We start from the raw sequence: 27,133 nt of genomic DNA, 5'->3' as shown, positions 1-27,133 counted from the left end.
TTTTTTCTATCTATGTGTTGTACCTAATTTGAAAGTATAAGATAACTGATTTAAAATGTGACATCTTCTAGTAGAGGTTCAAGTGCTGTCACAGCAACCGCTCTGTTGTAACACCAGGTTTAACCAGTAGAGGGCAGCAGACTTTAAATCTGCCTTTGCTTTTCAGCTTTACTGAGAGGTAACTGTTTGAGCTCTGTGCTGGTTCAGGAGCCAGTCAGAGTCACGTGGTCATAAGTGTGTATTTTATTAGACACCAAAATGTTTCAGTTTCATGTTTTATCCTAAAATACTGAGTGTGACAATAATAATAAATAAATAAAACTGTAATAACTGTAAAATGCCGACTATAATAAAAACTAACTATTCAGGTTTGTTATATTGTTGACCCCACAACATGTTCATGTTTGAGAGAAAACTGAGAGAAACTGCTGCCAGAAACCATATTGATTTAAATGTAAAAGTGTTTCCATGCCAGCTGCTGTGCAGGTGGTTTCTGGATGCCTACAGCAGTAAACCTCTTCCTCCATCAAGCATGCTGACGCTGCTCTGTGCAGTTTGCAGTGCCTGCTGCTTTGAGTCTGTGGCTGTGGTTTAATATACATCTTTTTGTTTTGTTTTCTGCACTGAAGCCAGGCTTGTATTGGTAAGCCACAACAAAAGTGGAGCAAATCAAGTTTTCCATCTCCCCCCATGTTTGAAACCCACAGAACCACACGAGGAGCATGAGAGAGCAAAATTTAATCAATGCCACAGAGATACCCCCGACCCCATGCTGCGTGGGAACAGGAGCAGGACAAATGTAAACAAATACCACAAAACATCTGGAAGTTTTTAATGTTACATAGAAATATCTCTATTTTACATTATTTACATAAATATTTCACATTGCTGATTTTGCATCAAAATGCAAATTATGAATCACGGGTCCAACAACAGGAGATTAAGACATAAAATATATTTAATAAAATCTGTAACATGTGGATGTCCTCTGGTCTGAGGTGCTGGGGGAACCAGTTAGAGACCAGCAGCTGGACATCTGTGGTTGGACTGGTGGACTACTTCAGTGAAGAGTAGACGACCTCTGACTCTGGTTTAAAGTCTGAACACAAGCAGTTGAAACAACAGGAAACACGATTAATGATCAGTAATGAGCTCATCAGCGTCACTGAATGACATTTAAATTTAAACTGACAGATTTTATCAGACAGGACGAGCAGCGACGCTTAAAAACAGGAACCAGCTCCAGAGTCTGCCGCCTGTTTGCAACTCAGCAAGATTTTCAGAGGAAACAGTGTAATCCTCACATGAAACACAGAAATAGTTTCCACACCATCATCTGAGGCATCGCTGGGTTTTTTTTTTTTTTTTACTGTTTTACCCTGCTTTAACTTTTGTACCGACTGAAACAAACTTTAAGCGTCAAATGATCAACGTCCCTATTTAGTCTGTAGGTCTGTGGTGACAAAATTAGCAGTTTGACACTAAAAGCTGAGGCTACATGTTGTCTACAATGTACCAGGATGGTCCACTGGTAACTAGGTGTGTTGTTGATTTGTTTTTCATGAAATATCCTGCAAACAGACTTAAGTATCCATATATACTCTATGCTGCACTGTACACAGCAGGCTGTGGTTTTCATGTAGGTTGCAGCAAAGGCAGTAGGCATCGATCTAAATTCAAGGTGATGATGTTCACTCAGTAAATTCTACCTTTGAAATTAGCTGTCTATTATCAGGGGTTTAAAATTTATGACAGCTCATGAAACATCTGCTTTTACGTGATTAAATCAGCTGGCTCAGTTCACAACGATCAGTGAATATCAGTCACAGCCTGTACCCACAGTAAAGTCTACCACATGATACATTACTATGTGCTGCACCACTACAGCCAATCTTAAGGTTTCCCCACCTGCCAAATCACACATTAACCCCTGCCCTTCACTAAAATGTGACCACTGAGATATTTCCTTCTTGTGTGGGTTGATTTTGGCTGTTTATTTTGTCAGTTTTCTTAAATTTGTCTCAAATTGGTGCAGCACTTGAAATTGAAACTCGTTCTCAAAAAAGAAAAATGCTTCTTTATCTTACGTTGGGCCTTGAGCTGATTGGTTCGTCTTCTGTCTAAAAACACCCTGGTTTAGTCATTTGAAAACTTGTTATCAGTGTAGTATGCTTATGCATCACACTAAGACGAGGAGGAAGTTGTTTGGTTCCTGCGTCTTTCAAGATGCGAAGGTTGATATCCTGAGCTTGAGTGAGAAAATGGTTAGCTTAGCTTAGCATGACACTGCTAGCTTTGCTCTGTTTAAAGTGAGAGATAAAGAGCAGCTGTACCTCTGGTTCTCTTTGGGCTGATGGCTACTTGTTCATAACTGAGGTCTTTAGTTTTCACTGAGGAGTAGACCGCCATGCTGTCGCTCTCTGTAAAATAAAACACATTTAAATTACTGCAGGTACAACAACTGCAACACCACAGCTACTACAAAACACTTTATTTGTTATGTTGCATCATGAAGAATACAAGTGATACAAGCGATGAGTATTTTTTAAAGTCCAAAGGGGTTTTCACATCTTTTCTCCCCTTCACACCTCTGCTGTAAGCCAATGAGTGACTGGATAGAAGCGTGAGGTGTTTATGAGAAAAACAAAGGTGACATCCACAAAACCGCTGTGCTCTTTTACTGCAAACTGCCACACTTTCCCCACAGCGCATGAAGCAAACATCTTATTGCAACACTCCGCTGTTAGCCAACCCAAAGCAGACTGCACTGCAGCTGGCCTCAGGCTACACGAGGAAGTTTCTGCTGTGGTTTGACATGCAAATTAAAAAAAAGATAAGTTAATGAATCGTATTAAAGGACTGCTTGAGAAGCTCCTAGGAACTACTTCAGATACAAATCACAGTTTCCATGCTGCCCACACTTTAACTGTTACTTGAATCATCCATGAAATTAACAAAAAGCCACATTAAAAAGTCAAACACTTGTTGATTCCAACTTCTCTCTTTTTTTCCACCCTGACAGATGGGCGGAGGTGTGAGACGTAAAAACAGGAACCACCTCTAAAGTCTGCTGCCTGTCTGCATCGCAAGAGTCAGCAAGATTTTCTAAAGACACTACGTCCTTCCTCACAAGAAACCATCCCGAGACCATTTTTTTGTTTCTTTTTTTAACTTTATCTGTCTTCTGTTTTTATGATGGGAATAACTCGTGTCTCAGACAGAAAACGACCCGGCTTACATATTTGTTTTACATATTTAACTACTTCATACAAGGCATCTTGTAGGAGGTAATTTTTGTTCCTACCTAGTGGTTACAAAGGGACTGTTTTATGGAGAGTAACGTATCCTGTGTGCCATGTGTGTCGAGGAGACGATAGAGTAAAAGGTTGAGTGCACACCGTCCTGCCCTGTTGGTGTTTTTGTTTGTTTGTTTGTTTGTTTTAAATAAAATATCATTTTAAGAGAAAGCCCACCACACACCCATAGCCCAGAAAGACCAGAGAGCATGGTTACAATTGTACAATTGTGTCAACACTGAAAACTTTTGCTGTACCACAGGCCTGAATGGTCTAATAATAACTAGGACTCTACAGGTATGTTCAGACATTTGTTCTTTAGGCAGATGTTCAGTTGTTAGTTTGACTTCTTTGTCCAACTCTAATTTACCCAGTCACAAGCACATACAGTACTTTTATCTGTGCCTAAGCATTCTGGCATTCACACACTCAGTCACACTCCGATCGATGTTTCAGGGAGAAGTCATGGGTTGATCTGCTGACCTTCTGACTGGTATGACCCAACTCTACCACAGCCACAGACGTCCGATCCTACTGATACAGATTAAGTAATGGAATCACACAAAATGAGTTTTATATAAATGTGTTTTTTAGCTGATTCAGTCGGCCTCATCTCTGTAGTATTAAGCTGATACCAGCTTTATGACAACATTTACGGTCACGTGACTGAGATCATTTAAAACAGCTGCTGGGTCTTTTGGGAAGTGATATCTGTGTGGCTCTGGTGTAACAATAAAGGAGATGTTGTGGGGGGGTTTTTTAAATGGAAGAACTTAAATAGAAAGAAAAATAGGACCTAAGGTTGAACCTTGTGGTGCACCACAGACAGTGTGAGCTGTAGATAAAGAGAAGTAATCCATGGTGATCAAAAAGTTTCTTCCTAAAAGGAAAGAAAAAAATACCCCCAAAACTCACTGATGCCAGTCCATGTTTTACTTTGATTGAATTACAGTTGCTTTTTCTCCCATTTCAGCTTTTAAATGAACATTATTTGTCAGCTTGAGTGGGCAAGTTTCTGTACTGTGTAGAGCTTTAATGTAGCTAAATGAAGCACAGCTGTCGTCTAATGCTTGTTGAATGGTAATGTTCACTGTGTCAGCATGAGAGCTACAGTTGAGTGTCCAGTAAGTGCACAGCTACCTGTGTTCAAACAACACCCCAGCAAACATGTTCTCTCGGGCTCTCCACTGAGGAGCGTAGAAGGCCAGCAGCAGCTTCTGGTTATTCTTCGTCAGGACACGGAGGAAGTGCTGGGCCTTCTTTACCAGGGTGTTTAAGGGAATTCAGCTTGAGGTTCATTTATGAGCACCACCAGGAGATGTTCACTACCTCCTGTGTGCGGTTTTATCTTCATCATAGTTGACAGTGATGTTGGTTGGGTGAGTTGGTGTACAGTCATAGTCATACAGGGTGTAGAGTAGGGGGCTGAGAAGGCAGCGCTGTGGGGATCTGTTGCTGAGTGACAGTTGGGGGTAGAGATGGTCCAGTTTGGTGTTGGTCATCTATAACTAACCTCATATGCTGCTCACATGTCTTTATTAAAAGGTTGCTTTCAGAGAAAGATGAGAAGTTTGATTTCAGTTACAATTCTGACCAAAGCCCGAAAGTGAGTCATAATGTCACTCATAATAGTGACTGCAAGAGGACGTAAATCTACTCTGTTCAAGGTTAAACATAACGAGGAGCTTTATCCCTGGACCTCGTTGATCCGACCTGCTTAGTTTTTTCCAAAACTGATTCCAGAACTGCTTTTGATATGATTGCTGGGAATAACTGTTAGGTCACGAAAAATATGTCAAAATTGTATTTGCAATGTTGCATCATGTAGAAAGTACATGTACTTCATACACTGCAGCAGCACCTCACACCTCTTAACACCTCTCTGCTCTGAGCCAATGAATGGCTGGATAAACCTGTGAGATGTTTTGTGTGAAAAAGAAAGGTGACATCCACCAAGCTGCTGCTTCTACAATGCTAAATGACACACTTCACCACAAGCTACAGTCTCACAACATGAACACTATTACTATCCAAGCCAGAGCACATAGCAGATTGAAATCTCACCTGCTTCAGACTAACTGGTTTCAACCACAGGACGTCGCTTCTCTATCTTGTGTATGTACCAAGGCACATCTGGGCCTAATGTGGGCTGCTTTTGGCATGTATCGCTCTATTACAGTATGATGGATGTTCTGTGGTAGAGAAGTGGCCCAAATGTTACTGCACACATGGCATCAGGTCAATTCACAGGGCACTTGTGGCTAAGCTGAGGCAGACGCTGAGAGCCACATGTCGCTCAAAGAAAATGGCAGATGTGCCATATTTGTGCTAAAATCACATCAGAAAGCAGAACTATTGAGCTGGATGACCTGTCTGTTCATCATCATGACAACATGCTTACACACACCATCCTGCAGCAACAAGTGTGGATTAATCTGCTGCTAAAGAAAATCGACAACAAGTGCAGCGTTTCCTGTTTCTTTGAGTGAAGCAACACAGAGGAAGTTTGAACGTTAGATTTTTAGTGTTTTAACATTTTATGTATTCGGTTGGAACCAATGAGCCACCACAGACAGTCATGCTGTCAGGAAGTGTTGAAAGAACCAATAATACATTGTTATCTTTGGCCTTTCTCTAAGGTTATTGTTAACAGGAATGAATAAAAAACATTAATAAAAAAACTCTTTGTCTAAGAGCGAGCACGGGCTGCTCTGCATCTTGTATCCAGATCCTACTCACAGCTTGTGGCTGAGTAGTAGTAGACAATTAGCTCAAATCGTAGCATCAACCCTGCTGACATCCTCAGATGTTACTACCTGCCCAATCTGATGGGTAATGACATCGCTAGCGGCAGCTGTTTAGGATTGTTTGACAGCAAAATTACAACTTACAGCGACTGTTTGGGGCTGACGCCACAAGTTAAAGCGGCTGTTGTGAAGAGAGACTGCCACAGTGAGCTGAGCTTAATGCCAGATTTGTTTTAGTGTCATGAAGGTGAGTCTGTTGTCTGGTTATGTCAGATAATATTAACAGACAAGATTTTCCAGGGTAATAAAAGTTACATGTTTATTTTTTATTCTTTCTTCACACAAAATCCTCATTTAGTCTTACAGTGACAGACCTTAACGTATGTGAACTGCAGGATATAACTGCTGCTGATTTATTCCTCCCTCATAAAGTTCCTGTAAATAATCGAGCCACTGTTTGGATTTACAGTCACATAACAAGTTTAAGTACAACCTCATTGTGTCCACAGGAATTTCTAAGATAAGCAGCCAAACACTAATCAAATGCACTTAATTAACTGATCATCAGCAAGTGTTTACTGCAGTTTCCCCAGCAGTCAACATCCCAGCAAATTGACCCCAAACTGCAAAACATCCAACAGCTACACCTCAGACTCTACAGGTTTTACATGCTAAATGTTAAAGTTCATTATGGTAAAATTAAAACAATTCAAATAAAAAAAGACTTCCCAGGGGAAAACATCTTCTCTCTTTATGTTTTGTTTTGGGATTTTTCGCATCTGAACAAACCAAGAAATCAAAAATCAAGACTTCTGGAACTTTGTACACAGATGAGACCAAAGAGTAAATGTTTGTCCATAATGCACAAGACAACATTTGAGGGAAAACCAAACACTGCACATCAACACTGACGCCACATACCGACTGTCAGCATGGTGGTGGAGGTGTGAGGATTTGGGCCTGTTCTGAAGCACAGGACCTGAGCACCTTGCACTAAATGAACCAACCAGTAACTTCTCTGTATTCCAAAGTGTTCTAGAGTTTAATGTGAACCCAAAAAACCACTGCTACACTCCAGTTAGAGCCCAGACCTCAGTCTGATTAGAACGCTTAGGAGACCGTTAGTGATCTTATTAAGAGAGCTGTGCATCGCAAATGCCCACAAACCTCAAAGACCTGATTCAATGATGCAAAGAAAAGTGGGCCAAAATTCCTTCACAATGACAAGACTGTGAAAGTCATATAGATAAGAAGAAGATGAAGAAAAGAAGATAAATAAATGAGGTATACTTAGTTTTTCACGATACAGCTGAGGATTCTGAGAAAATGTTCATCATCACATGACCGTAGGAAGCCAATCAGGAAACTGGCACATGTACGTAAAAAGAACCGTTTGCTGCTTAAAACCTCAAAGATCCAATTTAGCTCACTGTTTAAATGCAGCAGTATGTTGTTTGTTTCTTGTGTTCACGATGCTTGGTAAGTACTAAATATGAGCGTGCTGCTAAGATGGTGAACATGTGAAGTTCAAATTTTATGAACTATTATAGTGTTAGCATTCATATGTTAGCATTTAGCTCAGTGATTGGATGTAGAAACGAACCCAGATGGAGAAAAAGAGGAGCAGCTCTACCTTTTGTCTTTGACTTTTTCTTCTTGTCTTTGATGACGATTTCTCCATAACTGACGTCTTCAATTCTCGTTTCAGAGTAGACTGTAGCAGAATCACTCTCTGCACAATAAAACACAAACTATTTAGATGATTTAGGATGTTTAAAATAGTTTAAGCAGAAGATAGAATCACTGAAAAGGTGAAAAGCTTCTGTGACAAATAAAATGTACTCAAGGAACTGAGTGACCACAGATCAGGTAAACGTGCCACGATATCACACAACTAACAAATGATTACCGTCATAAAAGGTAGATTCAGAGCCTAAACAAAGATACTGAGATTAATGGAATTTAAAATGTTATCACATAAGTGTTTTTCGTGTTTAAAGATGTTTAAACTAACAGCCCTGTGTTGAAACACCTGCAGCTGAAGTGTTTTCTTTATGTCACAAACAGGATGCTGAACAACTGCGGAGCTGTTAGCTTCAGCTAACCGCAGACAACAGACCGTCCAGCATGCAAAGAACAATTCTCACTTAGTATGGTGTGAAACTTTACATACAGATATATTTAACTAAGATGGTGTTGCATACTAAACAACATTAACTACCTATGAAAAAGTCATTTAAATAATTGAATAATCTTTATCAGTAAATGTGTAAATTATGAAGGTGAGCTATATGCCTAACATGCTTCATAATATTCTCGCGATCTATCATAAACGCACAACGTTAGACTAACGCACCGTCTTAACCGCTTGAAAAGATGAAGCTCCTCATGATCCAGGGCTCAATACGCACACTGTCACATGCTTCCAGTTTCCTATGTGCCCTCGATTTTACGTTCCTGAAACGTTAGCCCAAATCTAACCACTCTGGAGCCAATCAAATCTGATCAAAGCTGCTTAGACCCCTTTCCCTCCAACTTCTACTAAACATGTGCCCAGTTATCTGCCCCATGCTGTCTGTGGATGTAGCTATATAAGCTAGCTAGCATTGGCATTGATAACTTCGCACTTCTCCTTCTCATAAAAACAGAGTCACATTAGTCTAAATAAAACTAACGTGTCAGAAACATTTACTTTAAGGCTTGAAAATGCTGCAAACTTTCAGAAACTGCTGGATGATGTCATAGAGCCTTGTCCATCTTTGGTATACAGTCTATCAAATAAGCTACATGGACACAGGATGCCAAGAAAATGATAAGTGCACTCACGTAAATCTTTACAAAAGTAACAAGTCATTTGTTTCCTATTTCAGCTGATGCTTGTTTCTCAAACAATCTCCATGTTACTGAACTGTGTCATAGATTCTCCTGTAGAGGATCATCTGTTACTGAAGGTCTTTACCTGAGGCGACTGTTCCTGTCACATGAAGTGAACTCTACATGCTTTTCAAAGATTTTCTTTATATATTTGAAAATCCTGTAGTGGTATAAAACTGGCACATCTCCCTTATCGTAAACATACAGCTTTCTGACACCATCTCCCGCCAAAATTTCCCCAAACATTACCTCTGCTGTGTTTCACAGGCTGCTGTCGACCATGTGATATCTTGATGTCACTGTATGTGACATCTTCTCCTGCAGCTTTGTCTTGATCTGCTGAAATGTGACAGTAATATAATTTATCGTATGAATGCAAATGTTATTATCACAGACAGATAAAATAAACACTGAAATCTAATCATAATAATGTTTAACAAATCAAACTCCACACATGAAAGATCAGGAAGTCTGAGATTCACCTTCAGGTTTTCTGTGATTATGTTTTCTCACCAGCAGAGCCAGTAACACCAGTAGAACCACAACACAGACTGACCCAACAGAGATTAACACAGGAAGAACAAGATGCGGTGATGCTGATGTAGGGATAGAAGTGGATGTAGATACAGGTGTGGGAGTAGATGGAGATGTGGTTGTAGGTTTCCCTTAAACATACAACATGTAATCATTAGTTTATTGTGAATGTTGAAAGCTGCAGAAACACAGACAGGTGAGTGTGTCACCTGTGACAGTGATCCAGCTGGATGGAGACTCTCCATGACCGCTGATGTCACACTTGTAGAGGCCTTCATCAGACCTGGAAACATGCTGGATGGTCATGTGACCTGTTGACTCAGTCCCAATGAAGATGCCATCTTTATAGAAAGCAGCTGGGAGGTTGGAGGAGTTCTTCTTTTTACAGAGCAGAGTGACGTCATCTCCCTCCATCACAGGGAGGACAGGACTCTGCAGGATCACTGATCCACCTCAACACAGAGACAAACTACAGCATTTCATCCATTTACACACAGCTTCATCAACACTAACTCCACACACTCAGCTTACCAGTGACTGTCAGGTTAACCATGTTACTGATGGGACCCTCTCTGGACTCACACCAGTAAACTCCACTGTCCTGGGTGAAAACATCGATGTTACAAGAAGAACCAGCTGGTTGTCCAAACCCATCTCCTCCACACTGAGTCCTCTGTCGTTTGCTTGTGTTTCTCCTCAGAGTCCATCCAGCAGAGCTGTCGTCCTCCTCACAGCTCAGAGACACAAAGTCTCCTTCAAAGAACTGAGAGCTGCTGGGACTCACAGTCAGACGAGCTGTGAGGGTGAAAATGAAAAACTGATGATGTGTTATACTTTACATTGTGAAACATGAACCCAATCAGGTCATATCAGTGAACATTTCTCAGGTTTAAACTGTGACAGAAGAAGGTTACTGACCTTGGTTTGTTGTGCAGCTCAGCAGTGAGATCAGAACTAAAGAGAAATGACACTCAGGTTGGTTTGAGGTGAACATAAAGAACAACTTCGTAATATTTGATAATAATGAATTCTAAAATAAAACTGATCTCATCATTTCATATTTCATGCTCTAATGTAGTTACTGTTACACAAGGAATCACATACAGTTATGTTATAATAATACGTAACTGTATGTATTAGTAAATACAAAAGACTAGCACTAAACTGAGGTCCACGTAAGAGTGCACCACTCTGCTCTGTTCACACAAACACCAACATTTTATTTCAGCTTTTCACTTATAAATTCAAAATCTAATCAAATCAAAATTTATTTATATAGCACATATTAAAACAACAGTGTTGACCATAGTGCTTCACAGTCAGTAATTCATCAGTAACTCTGTGAAACTTCAGACCTGCAGTTGGTCCTCGTGGTGTTTTGAACTTGAATTCAGCCTGATTTGTTTTTCATGTCTTCTCCTCCATCATCAGTTATCAGGAGAGCAGACAGTCAAAGTACAAGAATTCAAACAAACACAGAGATTCTACTTACAGAGCAGACACAGCACAGATGTTTCCTTCATCGTCCTTCTCACTCATTTGAGCTTTTTTTCATTTCTGTCACTGACACCAAGTAAAGCCCGCCCTCTTCCTCTGAGCACGTATTCTTCCTCTATTTGAGAGTTATTGGTGGATTTCTAACCTCTTAATGATTCATGTGATAAATTTATTCCAGAATATGAACTTAGACACTCTGCAGTTCCTCTTTTGTTGCAAAACCTTTAAAATTAAGTTGTTTTTTTAAGTGTAACACACAGAAACACATAAAACCTTTTGTGCTTTCAAAAGTTAAGAAACCAGCAACGTTGTTTTGACATAATTTGAGGTTAACTGAGATGATTACATGATATTTGAGTTTCTCTGTGATAATCAATAAATGACATTTATGACTTTATTCACAAGAAATCAATTAAAAATATCATTTAAAACGTCGACTCTACTTCAGTCTGCTGTCAGTGTTGTAGCTTAGTCAATGAAACAAACTACAACCATTATAACCATTTAGTGGACGTCCCCCTGAGGCAGCATGGTGATGCTGTTGTCTGACTGGAAGAAGGTGCTGGGTTTGAATCCAGCCTCCATCTTTCTGTGTGGGGTCTGCATGGCTGTTTCTGGGCACTCTGCTTCTCCCACAGTCCACAGTCAGGCAGTTAGATTAACCTGTGAGTCTAAATTGGTCGTAGATGTGAATGTTTGTGTGTCTGTGTTAGACACAAGACTGACAGGAGACGTGCAGAGTTTATCCAGCCTGTTAAGCTGTGGTAGCTGGAATATAATGAACACCATCCTCCCACATGGTTTATATATGACCACTAGAGGGAGATGTTGGACTTTAAATACTAACATTGTTATTTTATTTTAATTTATTTAGGCCAGTGCATGTTAATGAACACAAATGTAAAAAAAAATTCCATTAATATAAAAAATACCAGATTATAGCCAAGGGCTAATTTCCATCTTTTGTCCGTAAAACATAAAAAAATAGACATAATTCATAATTCATTCATAATAAAAACTCCATCACCAAACTCACACATACACACTTTTCTATTCCCAAATAAAACATTTAAACTATACAACTTATACATGATTACACACTTGATTTGTCCATAACCAGTTTTTAACCTGTGCCTTAAACAAATTGCTTTAGTGGTGGCAGAGCAAGGGAGTGTAAGACTTTATATATTAAACACATTCTTTTAAGTTTCACTAGGTTATTGAAGTTCAGTAATTTATGATTTTTAACACATGACAGTGGTCGTGGGAAGTCGTTTTTTTGCCAAGTAGTTTTAAACTTCTTTTATAAATGTTTTCAATAGTTTTAAGTGTTGTTGGACAAGCAAGTGACCAGGACGTCAAACAATAGTCCATATGAGAGATGATCATTGAGTAAAAATAAGTTTTTGCAACATTCATATTTAAATTATTACGTATATGATTAAAATTTCGATTATTAAATTTAAGTACCTGGGACACTTTATTTATGTGACTCTTGAAGGAAATGTTGGGTCTAGAATGACCCCAAAATATTTCCAATGACATGTGTTACAATGACAACAAAATCTTTCATATTTTGTTGTCACGGTCATCAGATTTTTTGTATTAAACTCTTGGTTTAAATATATTTGACTTTTGAGTGCTGTTTGCTTTTTATTCTTTCTGTTTCAAATGTTTTATAAGTGTAGAAAATGTGTGTCTGAGTCTGCAGAGGAGCACTGGGCCATCAACGCTCAAATATTGTACCAACACACCTTGTTGGTGGACACAGGCTGAAGCTGGTCAGGAACCAGTTACATACCCTGGCCTCTGTCAGACCATGAAGAGGTCAGCACACACAGAGAACTGACTACACTCGTTCCCACACAGCAACATACATGTGTCAGCACTGAGATCAGCTCATCTACCTGCAGGTGACGCTCCTCACAGCTGCTGCTCGTAGTCTTTCTCCACAGTATCACAGGAGGTCTGTCTGTGTCGGCTTCATATCAGTCATCTCCAGCTTCTCCTCCTCCTGCACCATCTACAGATTTAACCCCTTCAGTGTATGTCGGGAATTCCCTTTCTCTACATTTCACAGCTCTGATGTTTCGGGTCTCGGTGTGTCGGAGGTTGTTTCATAATCTTTCTGTGGTTTTATGAAACAATGAAGACAAACTGATTGTTTCACAGTTGTGGGTAGTTTCACACTGCGTTATCAGGCTGCTGAGGATGTTTGTCTGAGTGTTTGTGTTATCAATCATTGCTGCTGCAGTGTGGTGCTGATGCAGGCCTCACACCGTCACAGGAAGGAGGAAGTGAAACTGACACAGACGGTAAAACCTTCTTGTTACAGCGTTTCTCTCGTCTGCTGGGGATGAAGAATCATTACACAACAGTGAGAAGTTATTTTGGATCTGAACAGATGGAGAAGTGTCGCATTGGAGCGATTTCATAATCAATGTGACCTTTTGGCCCATGAGGTCATCATCGCCCCCTGTTGGTGATTGTGTGAACTGTTTCATGCAGGTCACACAAAAGGCTGGAAGTTTAAATAAGGAATAAACATCTTTATATTTTTAACATTTTATGTTCAGTGTTTTCAGAGACAGCACATAAAGAGTTCAGATTTAGTGTTTATTATCTTTTATTTCTTTATTCTTTGCTTGTTTGTTTTTGTTTCCACAGTAAAAAGTGTCACACTGACTGGACGTCCACCTCTTCTTATTAAGTCGTACAGGTTCCAGTTATCATCCAGGTAAGAATTACAGAGAGTCAAGTGCTGTGTCAGTGCGGTTTACCGATAAAGAGAACACGAATTACAAAGTAGAAAAGAACTGCAAATTAATAATGCCAAAGGTGGCGGCTCTGAATTAGTCTCGGCAGCTAGAGGGCAGCACATACGCCCACATGGCCCTTCATACATGTTTTAGTGGCCTGTTTATTTACTTATTATGCTGCTTGCCCTTTTTAGACCACTTCCAGCCTGCATGTTGGAACCAGAGCTCTCGACATGTTGGTAACTCAAAATAAGCTGAATTATTTTTATGAAACACAAAAGGAATCTCAGTTTAACGATTTGATATGTTTTACATGTTTAACTGTAAGTAAATTTATGAGATGTGCAGATAATTGCATTCTTTACTTTTCCCACTGAGAGAAAACTGCACAACAGTCGGGTCGAAAACACATTTTAGCTTTTAATAAGTAAACTTTGACACCTAACCTGTACTTTGTTACCTCTTAAATGAAGCCCCTGTATCAGGTGTTTAGCTGGCTGTACTGAGATGTTGTCATGGTAATTTCATTTTGCAGCTGTGACAAAGATGGACGAGGCAGGTAAACACTACTCAGATGTGATGCCATGTGTGAAATTTAAGAAAATTAAATTATAAAACCATCACAATTATAACAGAGTTCAGTGCAGGTTGGAACTGTCCACCCGCGTCAACATACTAATAGAAAAACATCAAGTTAGCTAAACTACAGCCACATCTTAAAGACGTAAAAAGGTTATTATGGTTTGGACGTGTGCAGAGGAGGGAGAGTGGATATCCTGGACAAAGGATGGTGAAGATGGAGCTGCAGGCAGGAGGAAAAGAGAAATACAACAGAGGGTTGGTTAGAAGGAGGAGGAGGATGCTGGGATGGAGGCTGACGAGTCACTATGGAGACCAGTAAAGGGAACATCCAAAAGAAAAGGATGGAATTCACAGAAAACTGAGGTTACTGTAAAAATCTCAGAAACATGATGCACAGCCAGATATTTCCTCTGGATGGCAGAGTAACACTGACTTCTTGTTCTGTTTTTCATTTATAAAGCAGCTGCTCTGCTGTAACACTCAGTGTAGCCAGTAGATGGCAGCAGATTTATACTGAGCTTCTCCTCCAGGAGGAGGAATGAATTAAAAAAAAAAAAAACCTTTTCAGTGGCGACCACGTGGTGACAGAAGCCGGGTTTTCTCCTCTTTTACTGGTAATTGTAACATTTTAATTAGGCTTTTTTTTTTTGCTGTTTTTGTTTTGAACAAACAAATACAAAAAGGAGAAAAACTAGTTTTTACTCATGAAAACATTTAAGCTGCTACCAGAAACGGACAACTTTTAAATCTGTTGTTTGTTTGTTTTTCCAATGTCAGCTGCTTCCTGGTATATTTATTGTTGAGTAAGGAAGTAAAACTCTTCAGCATCAAACACACAGTGATGTAAGTAAACTATAGAATACATTGTTTGACTTGTATGAGTTGAATTGAGAAAGAAATGAAAGTGAAACATGTAAAAATCTCTGTAACATGTGGATGTCCTCTGGTCTGAGGTGCTGGGAGGACCAGTTAGAGACCAGCAGCTGGACGTCAGTGGTTGGACTGGTGGACTCCTTCAGTGAAGAATAGATGACGTCTTGGTTTATATCTGACTCAGAGAGACTGCAGGTCATAACTTCTTACCTGAAGTTCAGTTCACACTTGGACCGGTGGCCGCCTCGGGTCTCTTTTCCTTCTGCGTCCCCTTTCCATCCTCCACCTGCTGGCCTCCACCACTTGCTAATGTTACTGAAACTGTGGAAGCTCCGCGATAGCCACCACACAAAGTAACGAATAACGAGCCTATCTAAATCCCAGTAACGAGTAACGTGTTCCTGATTTTGTCATAATAACTAGTTACCGTGCTCGTTACCACAATAATAACGTAGTTACTGTAACGCGTTACTTAGTCCCCACGCTGGAGTGGGCTGACACAGCTCTGCAGCTCTCAGCCTCAACACTGGATCCCCACAGAGCTGTGTGCTGAGCCCCTGCTCTATAATCTGATGAACCCTGATGACACCACAGTGTCCAGGATAAACGACCTGATCACTGACTGACCACGAGGAGAGGGTCAGGACTTCCTGTTTCTGCAAGTTTACTTCAAGCAGAAATGACCCAGGGTCTAAACACGGATTGGGTAAAGACATCACAGCAGAGACTTTCCTGAGGGTCCTCAGGAAGATCCCCATACCATGGCTCCACACGTTAGTGTATTGCTTCTGTGTGTGGTTTTGCTGTTGCACAGAAAAAGGAGCTCCACAGGGTTACTGGATGGCTTCTCCCAACTCTGGAGGACCTACATAGTTCCTGCTGTGTTTACTCACTGCTGAGTAAACTGCAGCTGGATCAGTGTCTGCACAGTAAAACACACAGAGGACGTCACTGCAGACAGAACAGCTGATAACAGACATGAAACTGCTGCCACTCACAAATCTTTATATGAAAACACTCAGAGTGTTTTCAGTTACACTGTTCCAAAAATAGTAATGTCAAAGTATCTTACTGTATATTTCAGTTTTGTACTGTCTTTCTAGAATATCATGAAATTTACATAAGTACACTGTGATCTTACATGTCAAAGGTAAAATAACATAACATCACTGTAAATATAGTAAAACACAATTTACTTGTTTTTTAAATATATATTTTTGTACATATGCATATTTAGATTGTAAAAATATGTCCAGAAATGTATCATAATTTCACAAATATTTGTCTGTTATGTGAGAGAATAGTCTGTTAAATCCAAATGTAAAACTATGGAAAAATATATAAAATGATCGAAAATTAATGAGAATAATCAATAATTAAAGGAGTATTTGAATTATAATTGTGCTGAAAATGTCATGTAGGTCTGATTCAATAATTCAGAGGTAACAAGTGAAAATATAATTAATAGGAATAAAAACTAAAAAAAACCCACATATAAAACATTGCACGGCCACGCTGTGCTAATTATATATTTTAAAAAATAAATGTAGAGGTAGGAATTGCAATTAATATGAATCTCAAAGTATTCACAACATTCCTGAACAGAAAGAGGCCTCTGCACCTCGGACACTCTCGGTATTGTGTCCGTGGTCGAGACTCTTCACCTACTGGTGATGGCCAGAGGGGCCGATGGTGCGATATGGCAGCCTCGCCTCTGTCAGTCTGTCCCAGGGCATGCAAGCCATTATTATTCAAACCAACTGTTAATTTGTCTTAAAGACGTTTTCATGGAAAACAAACAAAGGACATTTTTATTATTATTGTATGTTAGTTCATTTTTAATACCTTTCTCTCAACTTGTGGGTTTTAGAGAGTTTTTCATTTCTACATATTTGCGTGTATATTTATAATTAGACACAAATTTATTATATTAATAACTTAGTAAGAAGAGTAATTAACAAAGGTAAATTAAATAATACAATATATTATAGTCTTGGAGCAACTGTGACCACATAATTTCCTCGGGGATTAATAAAGTATTCAGATCCTGATTCCTGAAAATGATCAGCTTGCTGAGAAGTCAAACAAGTTACGTTTGACTGGGCTGCAGAGGCCTGCAGTTTGCTAATATCTGATATAAAAGTTCTTTATCCTATACAGACCCACCTGGTCTGGTTCCCAGCTGTACAGCAGATACACACAAGGCCTCCCGGCTGTTTTACAGTGAAGGTTTTGCTCCTCGGCTTTGGAAGCAGATCAGGCTCAGAGTCAGTGGCCTCCTTTAAATCAGCTTTAAAACTAATTTCTAATGGATTGTTTTCATTTGATGAGGTTACATCTGACATGTTTTACTTTCAGGTGTTTTCTTGTATATTCTTTTTTGCCGTTGTTGTGATTTGAATGTTCGGTTCTCTGTGTAAATCTTCAGCTTTAGCCTGTCAAACCACTCAGTAAACCCTTTTTAAGAGTTATATATAAATAAAATGTAACATGTGAGGACGGGGCTTTTGCTGTAGCGGCTCCCAAACTGTTTCACGCTACAGACCTTTTACACTTTGTCATTAAGACTGACCTCTTCTGCTTGGCATCCGAGACAGTTTGAGATGTTTGTTTTGTTTATTTACTTATTCCTTTTTTTTAAACCCGTGTTTAATTTGATCTAATGATGCTGATGCTTTTATTTAGTGTTGTAATTTTATTAATTTGTAATATAAATTTTACTCTGATGTATTTCTATGTTCAGAACTTCTGTCAGAGGTTAAAGTCCTTGATAAATACAGCTGTTTGCTGCTGTTATGATTGTTGCTGCACACAGAATCTCTCTAAATTAAGATTAGATTAAGATGATTGAAGTGAACATCAGAATTCACTGCAGTTTTTACGATTATGTCCTATTTGCTTTATCTGAGCTGAGCTCCTGATGAATCATCCTGGGAAACAAACTTCATCAGGAACAAGTGGGACATGGCAGAACATGACATGCGTCACTACAAACCACGCGAGATGGCTTAGTCCACTCAGATGTCACAGAAGTAAAAACAGGTAAAGGCTGCTGATCCACACAGACATCACATCTGTACTTCCTTCCTGAATTGAGAATATAAAGTATATTATGGGGCGATTTGAGCCCAAATTTGTTCCACAGCGGTCAGGGTAACCTTATTAGAAAAGAAGGTAAGCGAGGCTTTTTGATCACTGAGTTGAAATAATAGGACAGAGCTCACCTGAAGAGGCCAAATCCACGACACAGACAAACAACAGAGGCACGCAGAGACATTATGGTTAACAGAGTCATTATGGTGCAGGTATAAACGGAGAAAAACTAACGGACACACTCTGACTCATCGGCGTACTTTCGATTAGTTTAACGCCGCCTTCCAATGACATCACTGCCGACAGAATAAGAAAAAAACAACGTTCTTGTCACAGGTCTGTGCTGTGAGGCAGGATTTTGGCTTATTCGGATAACTTCAGGGGTAACTTTGGGGTTCACTCCTTACCTGGGTACATTACCATGGTAACTTATGATGCGCAGGTTTGCAATCACCTCCCACTGACCAATCAAATGTTCAGAAAATAGCCTTACTAGGTAATGAACCATGCTCCCAGTGTGGAGCTGCACACTCTTTATTTTTCTGAGCAGCTTGGAAGTCGAAGAAGTTTTGTTTGAAATTTCTATTCTACAGAGAAGAAAGCCGGCATGAATCCTGCTAACAAAGAAACTCTGTGCTCATGAGACACAAACGCCACAGGAAGAGAAACAAAGCAAGTAAGTGATGATTTTTAAACTTTATTTTTATTCCTGTAGTGCAGAACGTTGCAAACAAGCATTAACAAGTGAACATTCAAGTGAAAATAAACAGAGAATCACATTAATGCTCCAAGCTGCAGCAGCTGGTCATGAATCAATCAACAAATACGAGTCAAAACTTTGTTTTGAACATTTTCCATATCTCACATGTTCCTGTGTGCAAAGTAAATATGTTTAGTGTCATTTCCTGACCCAAAAGAACAAAATACGTCAGTACCAGACTTGCTGTGTTTTCCTTTTAACCTTGTTTTTTTTTTACTCCATCGTTTTGTTTTCTGCATCTTTTTGTTGTACTGACGCTTCCTCACTGGTCCCTTTATTTAGTCACATTTTATGTCATTTGTTGGCTCCCTGTCGTTTCACCATCATCACTGATGAAGTTACGAACAACTGCAGCGAGTGCTTAGAGCCACTAGACGGACGGATGGATAGAAAATAGTAAAGCCTTTAATTTGCACACACGAGTCATGTTTGACATCAAATTGTTATCTAGAAAGAAGAGTTACATTAACGAGTTACTTACAGGAAAAGAATCAGAAACTGTGTAGTGTTTGTGATCCTGGCTGTCGACTGTTTTCTAAGCTACACTGACATCACTCCTTTGCTTTGAACTATTCACAGTTGCACACAGCGTAACTGTAAAACCACAGAGTTGAACTTCCTCTTAGGATGTTCTGCTCTAAATGCCGTCACTTTTTGTCTCTATGACAAACTAAAAATGACAAAAGGATCAGCTGACATGCGCGAGGTCAGTTTTTATGTTATAGCATGAAAATGTTTTAGTTTTTATTTAGTATTTTAGCGTCTTCTGCTCCTTATGTAGTGTAGTAAAGTTTCCTGTACGCCGTGGGTTTGTGTCTGGTCGTTCTGACATTTTAAGCTGAAAAGCTACACAAAGGTCAGAGATTACAAATTCAATTCTCTGAGTAACTCATCCATATCATAACCTGCTATCATTTTCTATGATAATGAATAAATAATAAAATAAGCTGCTATTGGGGAAAAAACATATTCCTTTACAGCTGACGACCTCATCAAAGGTGATTCATACGACACCAAAGTAAATAAACAATAAACAGGCTGATAAGTTACAGAAAGTTCCAGTTTTTTTCACCATCTGGTACAGAAATGCATTAGAGAAAGCTCAGAGGTGCTGGTAAAGTTGCACTTCTCCTTCCTACACAGAGATATGTCAGACTGAATGTGCACTTTAACTACTTTACATGGACAGAAAGAGTTTAATGTGGCCCACGATGTAAAACCAGTTTGACATCTGACCCAGAGTCATTCACTAATATCAATGAACTGGTAAACAACATGCTGTCATTCAAACAGGGTTCACCTTCACCTTTAAGGTCAGTATTCATTCAGACCTGCCAGTGACAGTGATGGAAGAGCAACACCTCCACCTTTTAAATACATTAAATGGAAAGGCTTTATAATATGGTGGGCGGTTCCATGTCATTGTGATAGATCTGGATAGATGATGAACATTGAAGCTACACAATATTTTACCTTCATACAATAAAAGATTTCAGGTGTTAGAGTTCTCTGAGGTACAAACAGAGCAGGTGAAACTTGTCACTTATTATGTCCTAATATTTTTTTCCCGGATTTCTCTCAATTATAGCGATTCGGGTAAATGATGCATCATTTGTCTGCACTCTGTAGTGATGTCATGTAGTGTGACCCAGGAATAAATTAAACATTTAGTTTTTAAACCAGTGTTGTTTTGTAAGTTTAGTGTTTTGTTAGTTTACACGTACTAAACTGTAGAGACATTTGAAACCTGCTGTTCATCAGGATGCTAGTTAACACCCCGCTTCTGTTGTTCATGTTTTCTGTAGCACACAAAACCAACAACAGCACCAACAAGAACCCCAGCAGAAACACTCAGACCGACGATCAGTCCAACAGGTCCACCCTGTGTGTCTCCTCCTGTCTGACCTGCAGGTGAGAAACAGGTGTGAGGTGTCAGCTGTCAGGTAGGTGATGAGTGAAGAACAGAACAGAATCCATTTCCTCTTCAAACTGCTGTCAGACATTATCTACTGCACTCTGATCACATCACTCAGACCAGCTGCTTTCTACAAAGTCTCATCAACAACATCTTTAGAAACAAACATCAACAACCAGGAAGCAGCTTCACCTCTGATCACACACACACTCAACTCTACTCACTCACCTGAAACAGTCAGGCTGACGGTCTTGATGCTCTCCCATGATTTTGTCTCTTTGTTGAAGATATTACAACTGTATGATCCATCATCAGCAGTCGTCACATTCTTCAGAACCAGAGACACGTCTCCATCCTTCATCTTCCTGTCCTGCAGATCCACCCGGTTCTTAAAAGACGGATGCTGACCATCTGGATCCAGCCGCTCATCCCGGAAAAAAAGCACATATTCTTCCAGGTCAGCTCTGCTCCACTTCATACCTTGGATGATTTTGCCTGCCGGAATTCGACATGGTAGAACTACGACCTGTCCAGGCTCAGCTGTGATGGTGTTCTGGGCTGAAACAGGAAACAACACAGAGCAGAGAGGTTAAAGGTCAAAGTACAACTGTTCACTTCTACATCAGCTAATCAGAGAGAGACCAGTGAACTCCGCTGAAACAGATAAGCGGAAAAACAACCCCCAAAACTTCTTGTACTTTATTTTAGAAGAAAGTCGCCAAACCTTTGAAGCTGTAAGTCAGATCAGACTCCTGTTATATACAAGCAGTTTTCAGTTTTCTCTTGGTAGTCTGGCTTCCTCCCACAGTCCAGAGACATGCAGTTAGTTGCATAATAAGTATTAAATGATAGATATTAAAGACATTTTTTAAGACACTTGAGAATCTGATGATCTGGCTCTTTGGGAAACAGGAAGAAATAAGTAGATGTGGGCAGCTGGGCGAAGTTTCAGTTCTCAGTGAAGAAGATCACTAGAAAGCACAGAGGATGGACCTGATTTATTTGTGTGTATGGGGAAAAACAGAAAGGAGTGGGTATTGATAACATCACCTGTGGCTGCTGTGGAGGTGGAAGTAGAACAGAGGCCACTTGACCTTACAGTTGGGCACTAAGTGAAATTTTTCCAACCGACATTCGTCAATCCAATAAATGACAATTAGGGATGGGTACCGGTGCCATTATGGCACCTGTTCTGACATAAACCGTACTAACCAGACCGAAAAGCAGCGCACATTTCGGTGCTTTATTTCAGTGATTTTTTTTTCCCTGAGATGTCATACACTTTGGATTCTAGCCAATCATTTTACCTTTGCGAGCGTAGTAGGCGGGCCCAGGTACGTAGGCTCTTTTACGTATGTTCTTTTAGAGCAGAGCTACAGATTAAAAATGCCCAAAGCAAAGCGGTCAAAGTCTGGCTGTACTTCACAGCAAAAGATGCAAACTCGGCAGCCTGCAACAAGTGCTTTAAGCTGGTACTGTGCAAAGAAGGCAACTCCTCGAATCTGATGAAACACCTGGTATAGCATTTTGTTAAAAGCCGAGAAATGCACCGTATTTGATAGCTTGCTGCGAGACCTCACACCGAGCACATTTACTGCGGGTGTGGTGCCTGTTATCGGACCCGGAGTTAGCAACATCCCCCAAAAACCCGAAGAGGAGAGGAGGAGAGTCCTGGCCCCTAGCCCTGCCAGTGTAGCAGAAATGATGACGGATGATGATGGCAGCAGCAGCCGTTCTTCTCTGCGTGAGTAGCTAATGTTGTTCGTGTGTAATTTACGTTGAGTAGGCTAACCACGTTATTAATGCATGTAAGGTGAACTAGCAAACACCGTCGTAGTTACATGCAGCTGTATTCTTGTTTGATGACAGATACTCCCTTCACCCTGGCCAAAATGACCAAAGAAAAAGTGGAAAACAGCTAAACATGAGAGGTTTTTGGACAAAGTTTGTGTTTTTTCCATTGTTTAAGCACTGCTTCCAGCCAAGAGTGATACCATATATGCCCCATAGCTGCAGAAAAGGCTAACATTGTTATCTTTTTACAAAAAAACAGCTGAACACGAGAGGTTTTTGGACAAAGTTTGTGTTCTCCATTCTTTAACAGGGCTCGCGAAATTTCAAAATCCCTGGTAGCCCTTCGGGCAGGGACTCTTCAGTTTTTGGTAGCCCAAAATAAATTTAAGTAGCCCGAATAAAAAAGAGAGCAATTTTTTGATTGATGTTTTGTTTCCAGTTTTGTTTCCTTTACAATATTATTCATTAAAGTATAATATTGTAAAGGAAACAAAACATTAATCAAAAAATTGTTGAAAAACAAATTACAACATTGTATAAAAATGACAATCATCAACTCAAATACTTGGTTCTAATTAAACAGAAATTTCTATGAACTTGTAAGAACTGTGTAGGACATGAATCAGTCTGTGTCAGATCCTGAATTTAAAATTTCCACTGAAGTCGCGGGTAAGAGACAAGTGGAACCAAGATCTAGGCCATTTGCTTTTTGAAGTTTGCAAAGACTGCTAAATTTTGCCAGTGGTAGTTCACTCTTTGCAACATAGTACGCTGTTCTAAGCAGATTTTCAGGTTTATTTTTAGTATGTTATTTGCAATTGGTGTTTGTTCTGGGAAAGATATTGCAGACTGAGCAATAATGCATTTCTTGCATTTCTCATGGGTTCTAATGGGGGCCTTTCTTAAAATGACTGGTCCCAGTAACAAAGGCGCTTGTCCACTCAGAAATCGAAGGAAAACCAACAACACACCTGGCAGAACATTATGTTATTTACACGGGTGCACATAAGTGGTCCGCATGTGCGCATTCGCTGTCAAAATAAAAGACGCGCAGCAGATAAGAACTTGCAGCGCGTTTGCGTCCATATAAAAAGCACTGTTTTTGTCCGCTAGAGTGGGATTTTCACGGCACATTCCGCACCACATCTCTGTGTGTTCATCATTTGTTTGAAGCCAGCTCACCTCCTGCAACCACTTTTCCGAGAATACGCGCTTCTTTTGTGGTTCGGACTCCTGACATTTGTTTGGAGGTGGAGGAACACCAAAGTAATTGCTTAAAGGAGCTTCTTCGACATCTTTAAGAGTTCTAAACAAATGTCTGTCCTCCTCCAGAAAATCTTATGTATGCAAACACGCGTTGCAACTTCTTATCTTGTGCTTGTTTTTTATTTTGACAGCGAATGCGCACCTGCGGACCACTTATGTGCAGCCCTGGTTATTTAGCTCGTCATATTGCAGCCACAGAAATTCTTTTGTCCATGAAACCATAAAGCTGCACTTTCTTTTTGCCTTATAGTCTGATTTGTCATAACTTTTCCGTTTTGTGGTAAGTTTTTCTTTGGCTGTCACTTCTTCACCCTGACCTGTCTTATTTGGCTCAGCAGAACTAAAACATATATCCTGCTGCTTTTACACACACACTCACATAACGCTCAGCGATTCTCTGCGCGATCAACCTCTCACATGTTTAAGCTTGCTGCGGGAGATTTCACTTGTCATGTTTGCATAGTAAGCTAACAATTGATAAGACGATGTCAGAGGAATTGGTGCACAAATTTTCATCACTCACCAATCAGTACTGTCGCTCTCTATACACAGTTCGGGCGATTGCAAAGTGAAAGCAAAAAAACAAGCGCAAATTCAAACGCGACTTCAATATGTCACATATTGACAGTGGCTCACCGATGCCAATGACATAATTACCCAGCTACATTTCCGAAAGAATGCAAAAGCATTGACATATATTTTTCCTTCCTACGATAGCCCGACGGGCAGGGCAGAGATAGATTTTGGTAGCCCGACTGGCAAAATCGCTAGCTCCAGGACGTCGGGCTACGATTTTGCGAGCACCGTTTAAGCACCGGCACCGTTTCAAAAGTACCGGTTTGGTACTGGTATCGGATAAAACCTAAACGATACCCATCCCTAATGACAATCCGGTCGTTAAGTGATGACGCGACGAATCCTACTTCCGGGTCTAAAGTAGTCTGCGTTTAATATGGCTTTTGTGTTGTTAACATAGAATAGAATAGAATAGAATAGAATAGAATAGAATAGAATACTTTTTATTTGTCAATTTCTTCAAATGTACTTGCCATACAAAGGAATTGAAATTACGTTTCACACTGTCCCATGCGTAGACATTGACAACAATAAGGTGCAGATGCACAACAAAAACAAAAACAGCCCTAACAATAAGGTAATAAATAGTAATATAATAATATAAATAGTGCTAAAAGAAATACTAAAAATATATATATAGCAGCAGGTGTGTGCAATTGCAATGCAAGTCAGGAATGTTTTCAGTTCTTGGTTCAGAGAGTGTTTCCTTGTTGGAGAGTGTGCGTGGGGGGGGGGGTAGAGTCCAGTCTGTCTTCCTACACTTCTGCCAATCTGGTGATTCTGCTGGCTGGGAGCCGGGAGGGAAGAGAGTTCAGCAGTCTCACAGCCTGGTGGATGAAGCTGTTGGTGAGCCTGGTAGTGCGGGAGCGGAGACTTCTGTATCTCTTTCCAGAGGACAGGAGGCTGAACAGACATGTTCAATGTTTTGTATTTTATTCTATTTGATCTCAAAAAGCTCCTAAAACAGTCAGTGATCACTGTTGACCTCCCTCGGCTTTTATTACCGCTAATCATTTATTTAAGCTCAGTTTTTAAAACCTTAGGATGTAACTACAGCCCAGCCCATGCAGCAGTATATGAATGACTAACCTCGTATTGTGGATGGATTATCTCAGTTGTTCTCCTGGCTGAAGTTTGGTCCTTTTACAGCATCCTGCCATGCGATTACATTTGTTCCTGACCACCGAGAACACTCACGTTAACTTTTATCGAGTGGAAAAAAAGTTAGCTTGTTTATATTATGCTAACATAGCTGTGTCGCTAGCGGTCACGTAGCACATCATTATATACCAGCTAGCCCAACTTCAGTAACCCTACAAACGTCACTGCTGTTTAGTTTTCTGTCTTCATTTATGCTGGAAGTGATAGCAGAGCTGTACGTTTTAATTTGTTTCCAAAACCCCGCAGTCAGGACATGCTATATTGTATTTAGATAGAAGCTAGCGAGCTAACTCCCTGCTAACTTCTAACTCCGTTAAATGAAAGTTTAATTAGTTTAAACTAAAGTTTACTGATCGTTTGATATATGGACCTGCAGCGGAGTTTAGGCCCAGACACGGCTAGTGACGTCAGACTTAACGACCGGATAGGTGACTTTTTGATGGGCGGAGCAATGTGTTCATGCACAGACTGATTTGCCTTTTTAGAATTTATACGTTTTGTTTGGAGGGAATATTTTACCTTCTTTTCTTGTTTGTTTCAGTATTAATATAGCTGCTTGTTGGATTATTCATTCATTTATTTGAGATGCGCCAAATCACACTAAAGACTTAACTTTACATCTGAGATTTTTTTTAATGTTTGCTGGGTTTCCACAGAGGATATTTTACCTGGTAACTGGGACTGGACCTCCGTGCACAACAGTCTACCTGCCAGCTACACCACCTGACTCTGCTGAGCTCGCGAATAATGCTTCCTTCATTGTCTCCTTTAGCAGAGGAGAAACTGGGAGCATCCTTAATGAAATGAAAAGACAGGAAAATGCAGCCGCATGATTCCTGAAAAACAAACCACCAGATCAAAGTGCATTTTCGGGTTTTGTAGTTTCATCCACTTCTATATTAAAATTATTAGTCTGATTCGCTGAGCTACTCCTTATCAAGTCTCCTGCACTTCCGTCCTTCGCCTCGTGACGTCTGTCATGGCGGGCAGGGTGAAGGGATTATGACAGGAGGCTTTCTGTTTGTTTGTGTCCTTTATGTGAACGAAACTCGGGCCTCAGAGGTTTCGCTGTGTCCTGAGGCAGCTTGTATGTTTCTATTTTATTTTATTTTTAAATACGTGACAGTTGTTTACAGTAAACAACAGGAATGTTCGCGTACTGCCGTTGTGGTGTAACCGAAGAGAAAGTGGAAGCTGGAGGAGAGCTCACCTTCAGCGAAAACCACGACAAAGAGGAAAAGCTGAGCCCAGCAGAGAGACGGGAGTGTTAGTGAAGCCATTCCCGTTTATCCCGGTACATCCCAAACACCAACACACTCTATGGATTCAATAATTCCACTTTAACAATGGAGGGAACCCGTAGACGCGACCACTGAGCGATGCTGTTGTTACGGAAATACGTGTAT

General features: G+C 40.1%; 2 protein-coding genes across 2 annotated transcripts; both read right to left on the bottom strand.

The window, feature by feature from the left end:
- Positions 1-754: 754 nt before the first annotated feature.
- On the bottom strand, positions 755-18,678 carry LOC308409479 (uncharacterized protein; the record flags this gene model as incomplete). The annotated part of the gene is made up of 8 exons (XM_080902265.1): positions 755-1,099; positions 2,334-2,420; positions 7,677-7,775; positions 9,167-9,256; positions 9,400-9,582; positions 9,661-9,903; positions 9,983-10,246; positions 18,663-18,678. 8 exons carry the CDS (start codon positions 18,676-18,678, stop codon positions 1,056-1,058), a joined length of 1,026 nt encoding a protein of 341 aa, XP_080758391.1. The 3' UTR covers positions 755-1,055.
- A 261-nt stretch (positions 18,679-18,939) lies between these two features.
- LOC308398205 (myelin-oligodendrocyte glycoprotein-like) lies at positions 18,940-27,133 on the bottom strand. The gene is made up of 3 exons (XM_080884701.1): positions 26,938-27,133; positions 21,159-21,488; positions 18,940-20,920 (listed from the first exon to the last, which is right to left on the bottom strand). Exons 1-3 carry the CDS (start codon positions 27,005-27,007, stop codon positions 20,781-20,783), a joined length of 540 nt encoding a protein of 179 aa, XP_080740827.1. The 5' UTR covers positions 27,008-27,133; the 3' UTR covers positions 18,940-20,780.

Source organism: Rhamphochromis sp. 'chilingali' (assembly GCF_963969265.1).
Source record: "Rhamphochromis sp. 'chilingali' genome assembly, chromosome: 1".
NCBI classification, from domain to species: domain Eukaryota; kingdom Metazoa; phylum Chordata; class Actinopteri; order Cichliformes; family Cichlidae; genus Rhamphochromis; species Rhamphochromis sp. 'chilingali'.
Note: the sequence above shows the minus strand (reverse complement) of the source record. Positions and strands in the feature narration are given on the sequence as shown.

Excerpts from the sequence above, each read along its gene's own strand:
- LOC308398205 (XM_080884701.1), bottom strand. The coding sequence starts at position 27,007 with ATGGCTTCACTAACACTCCCGTCTCTCTGCTGGGCTCAGCTTTTCCTC. Across the intron at positions 21,489-26,937 it reads TGTCGTGGTTTTCGCTGAAG|CCCAGAACACCATCACAGCT; the intron begins GTGAGCTCTCCT and ends TTCCTGTTTCAG. Across the intron at positions 20,921-21,158 it reads CGTCAGCCTGACTGTTTCAG|GTCAGACAGGAGGAGACACA; the intron begins GTGAGTGAGTAG and ends TCTCACCTGCAG.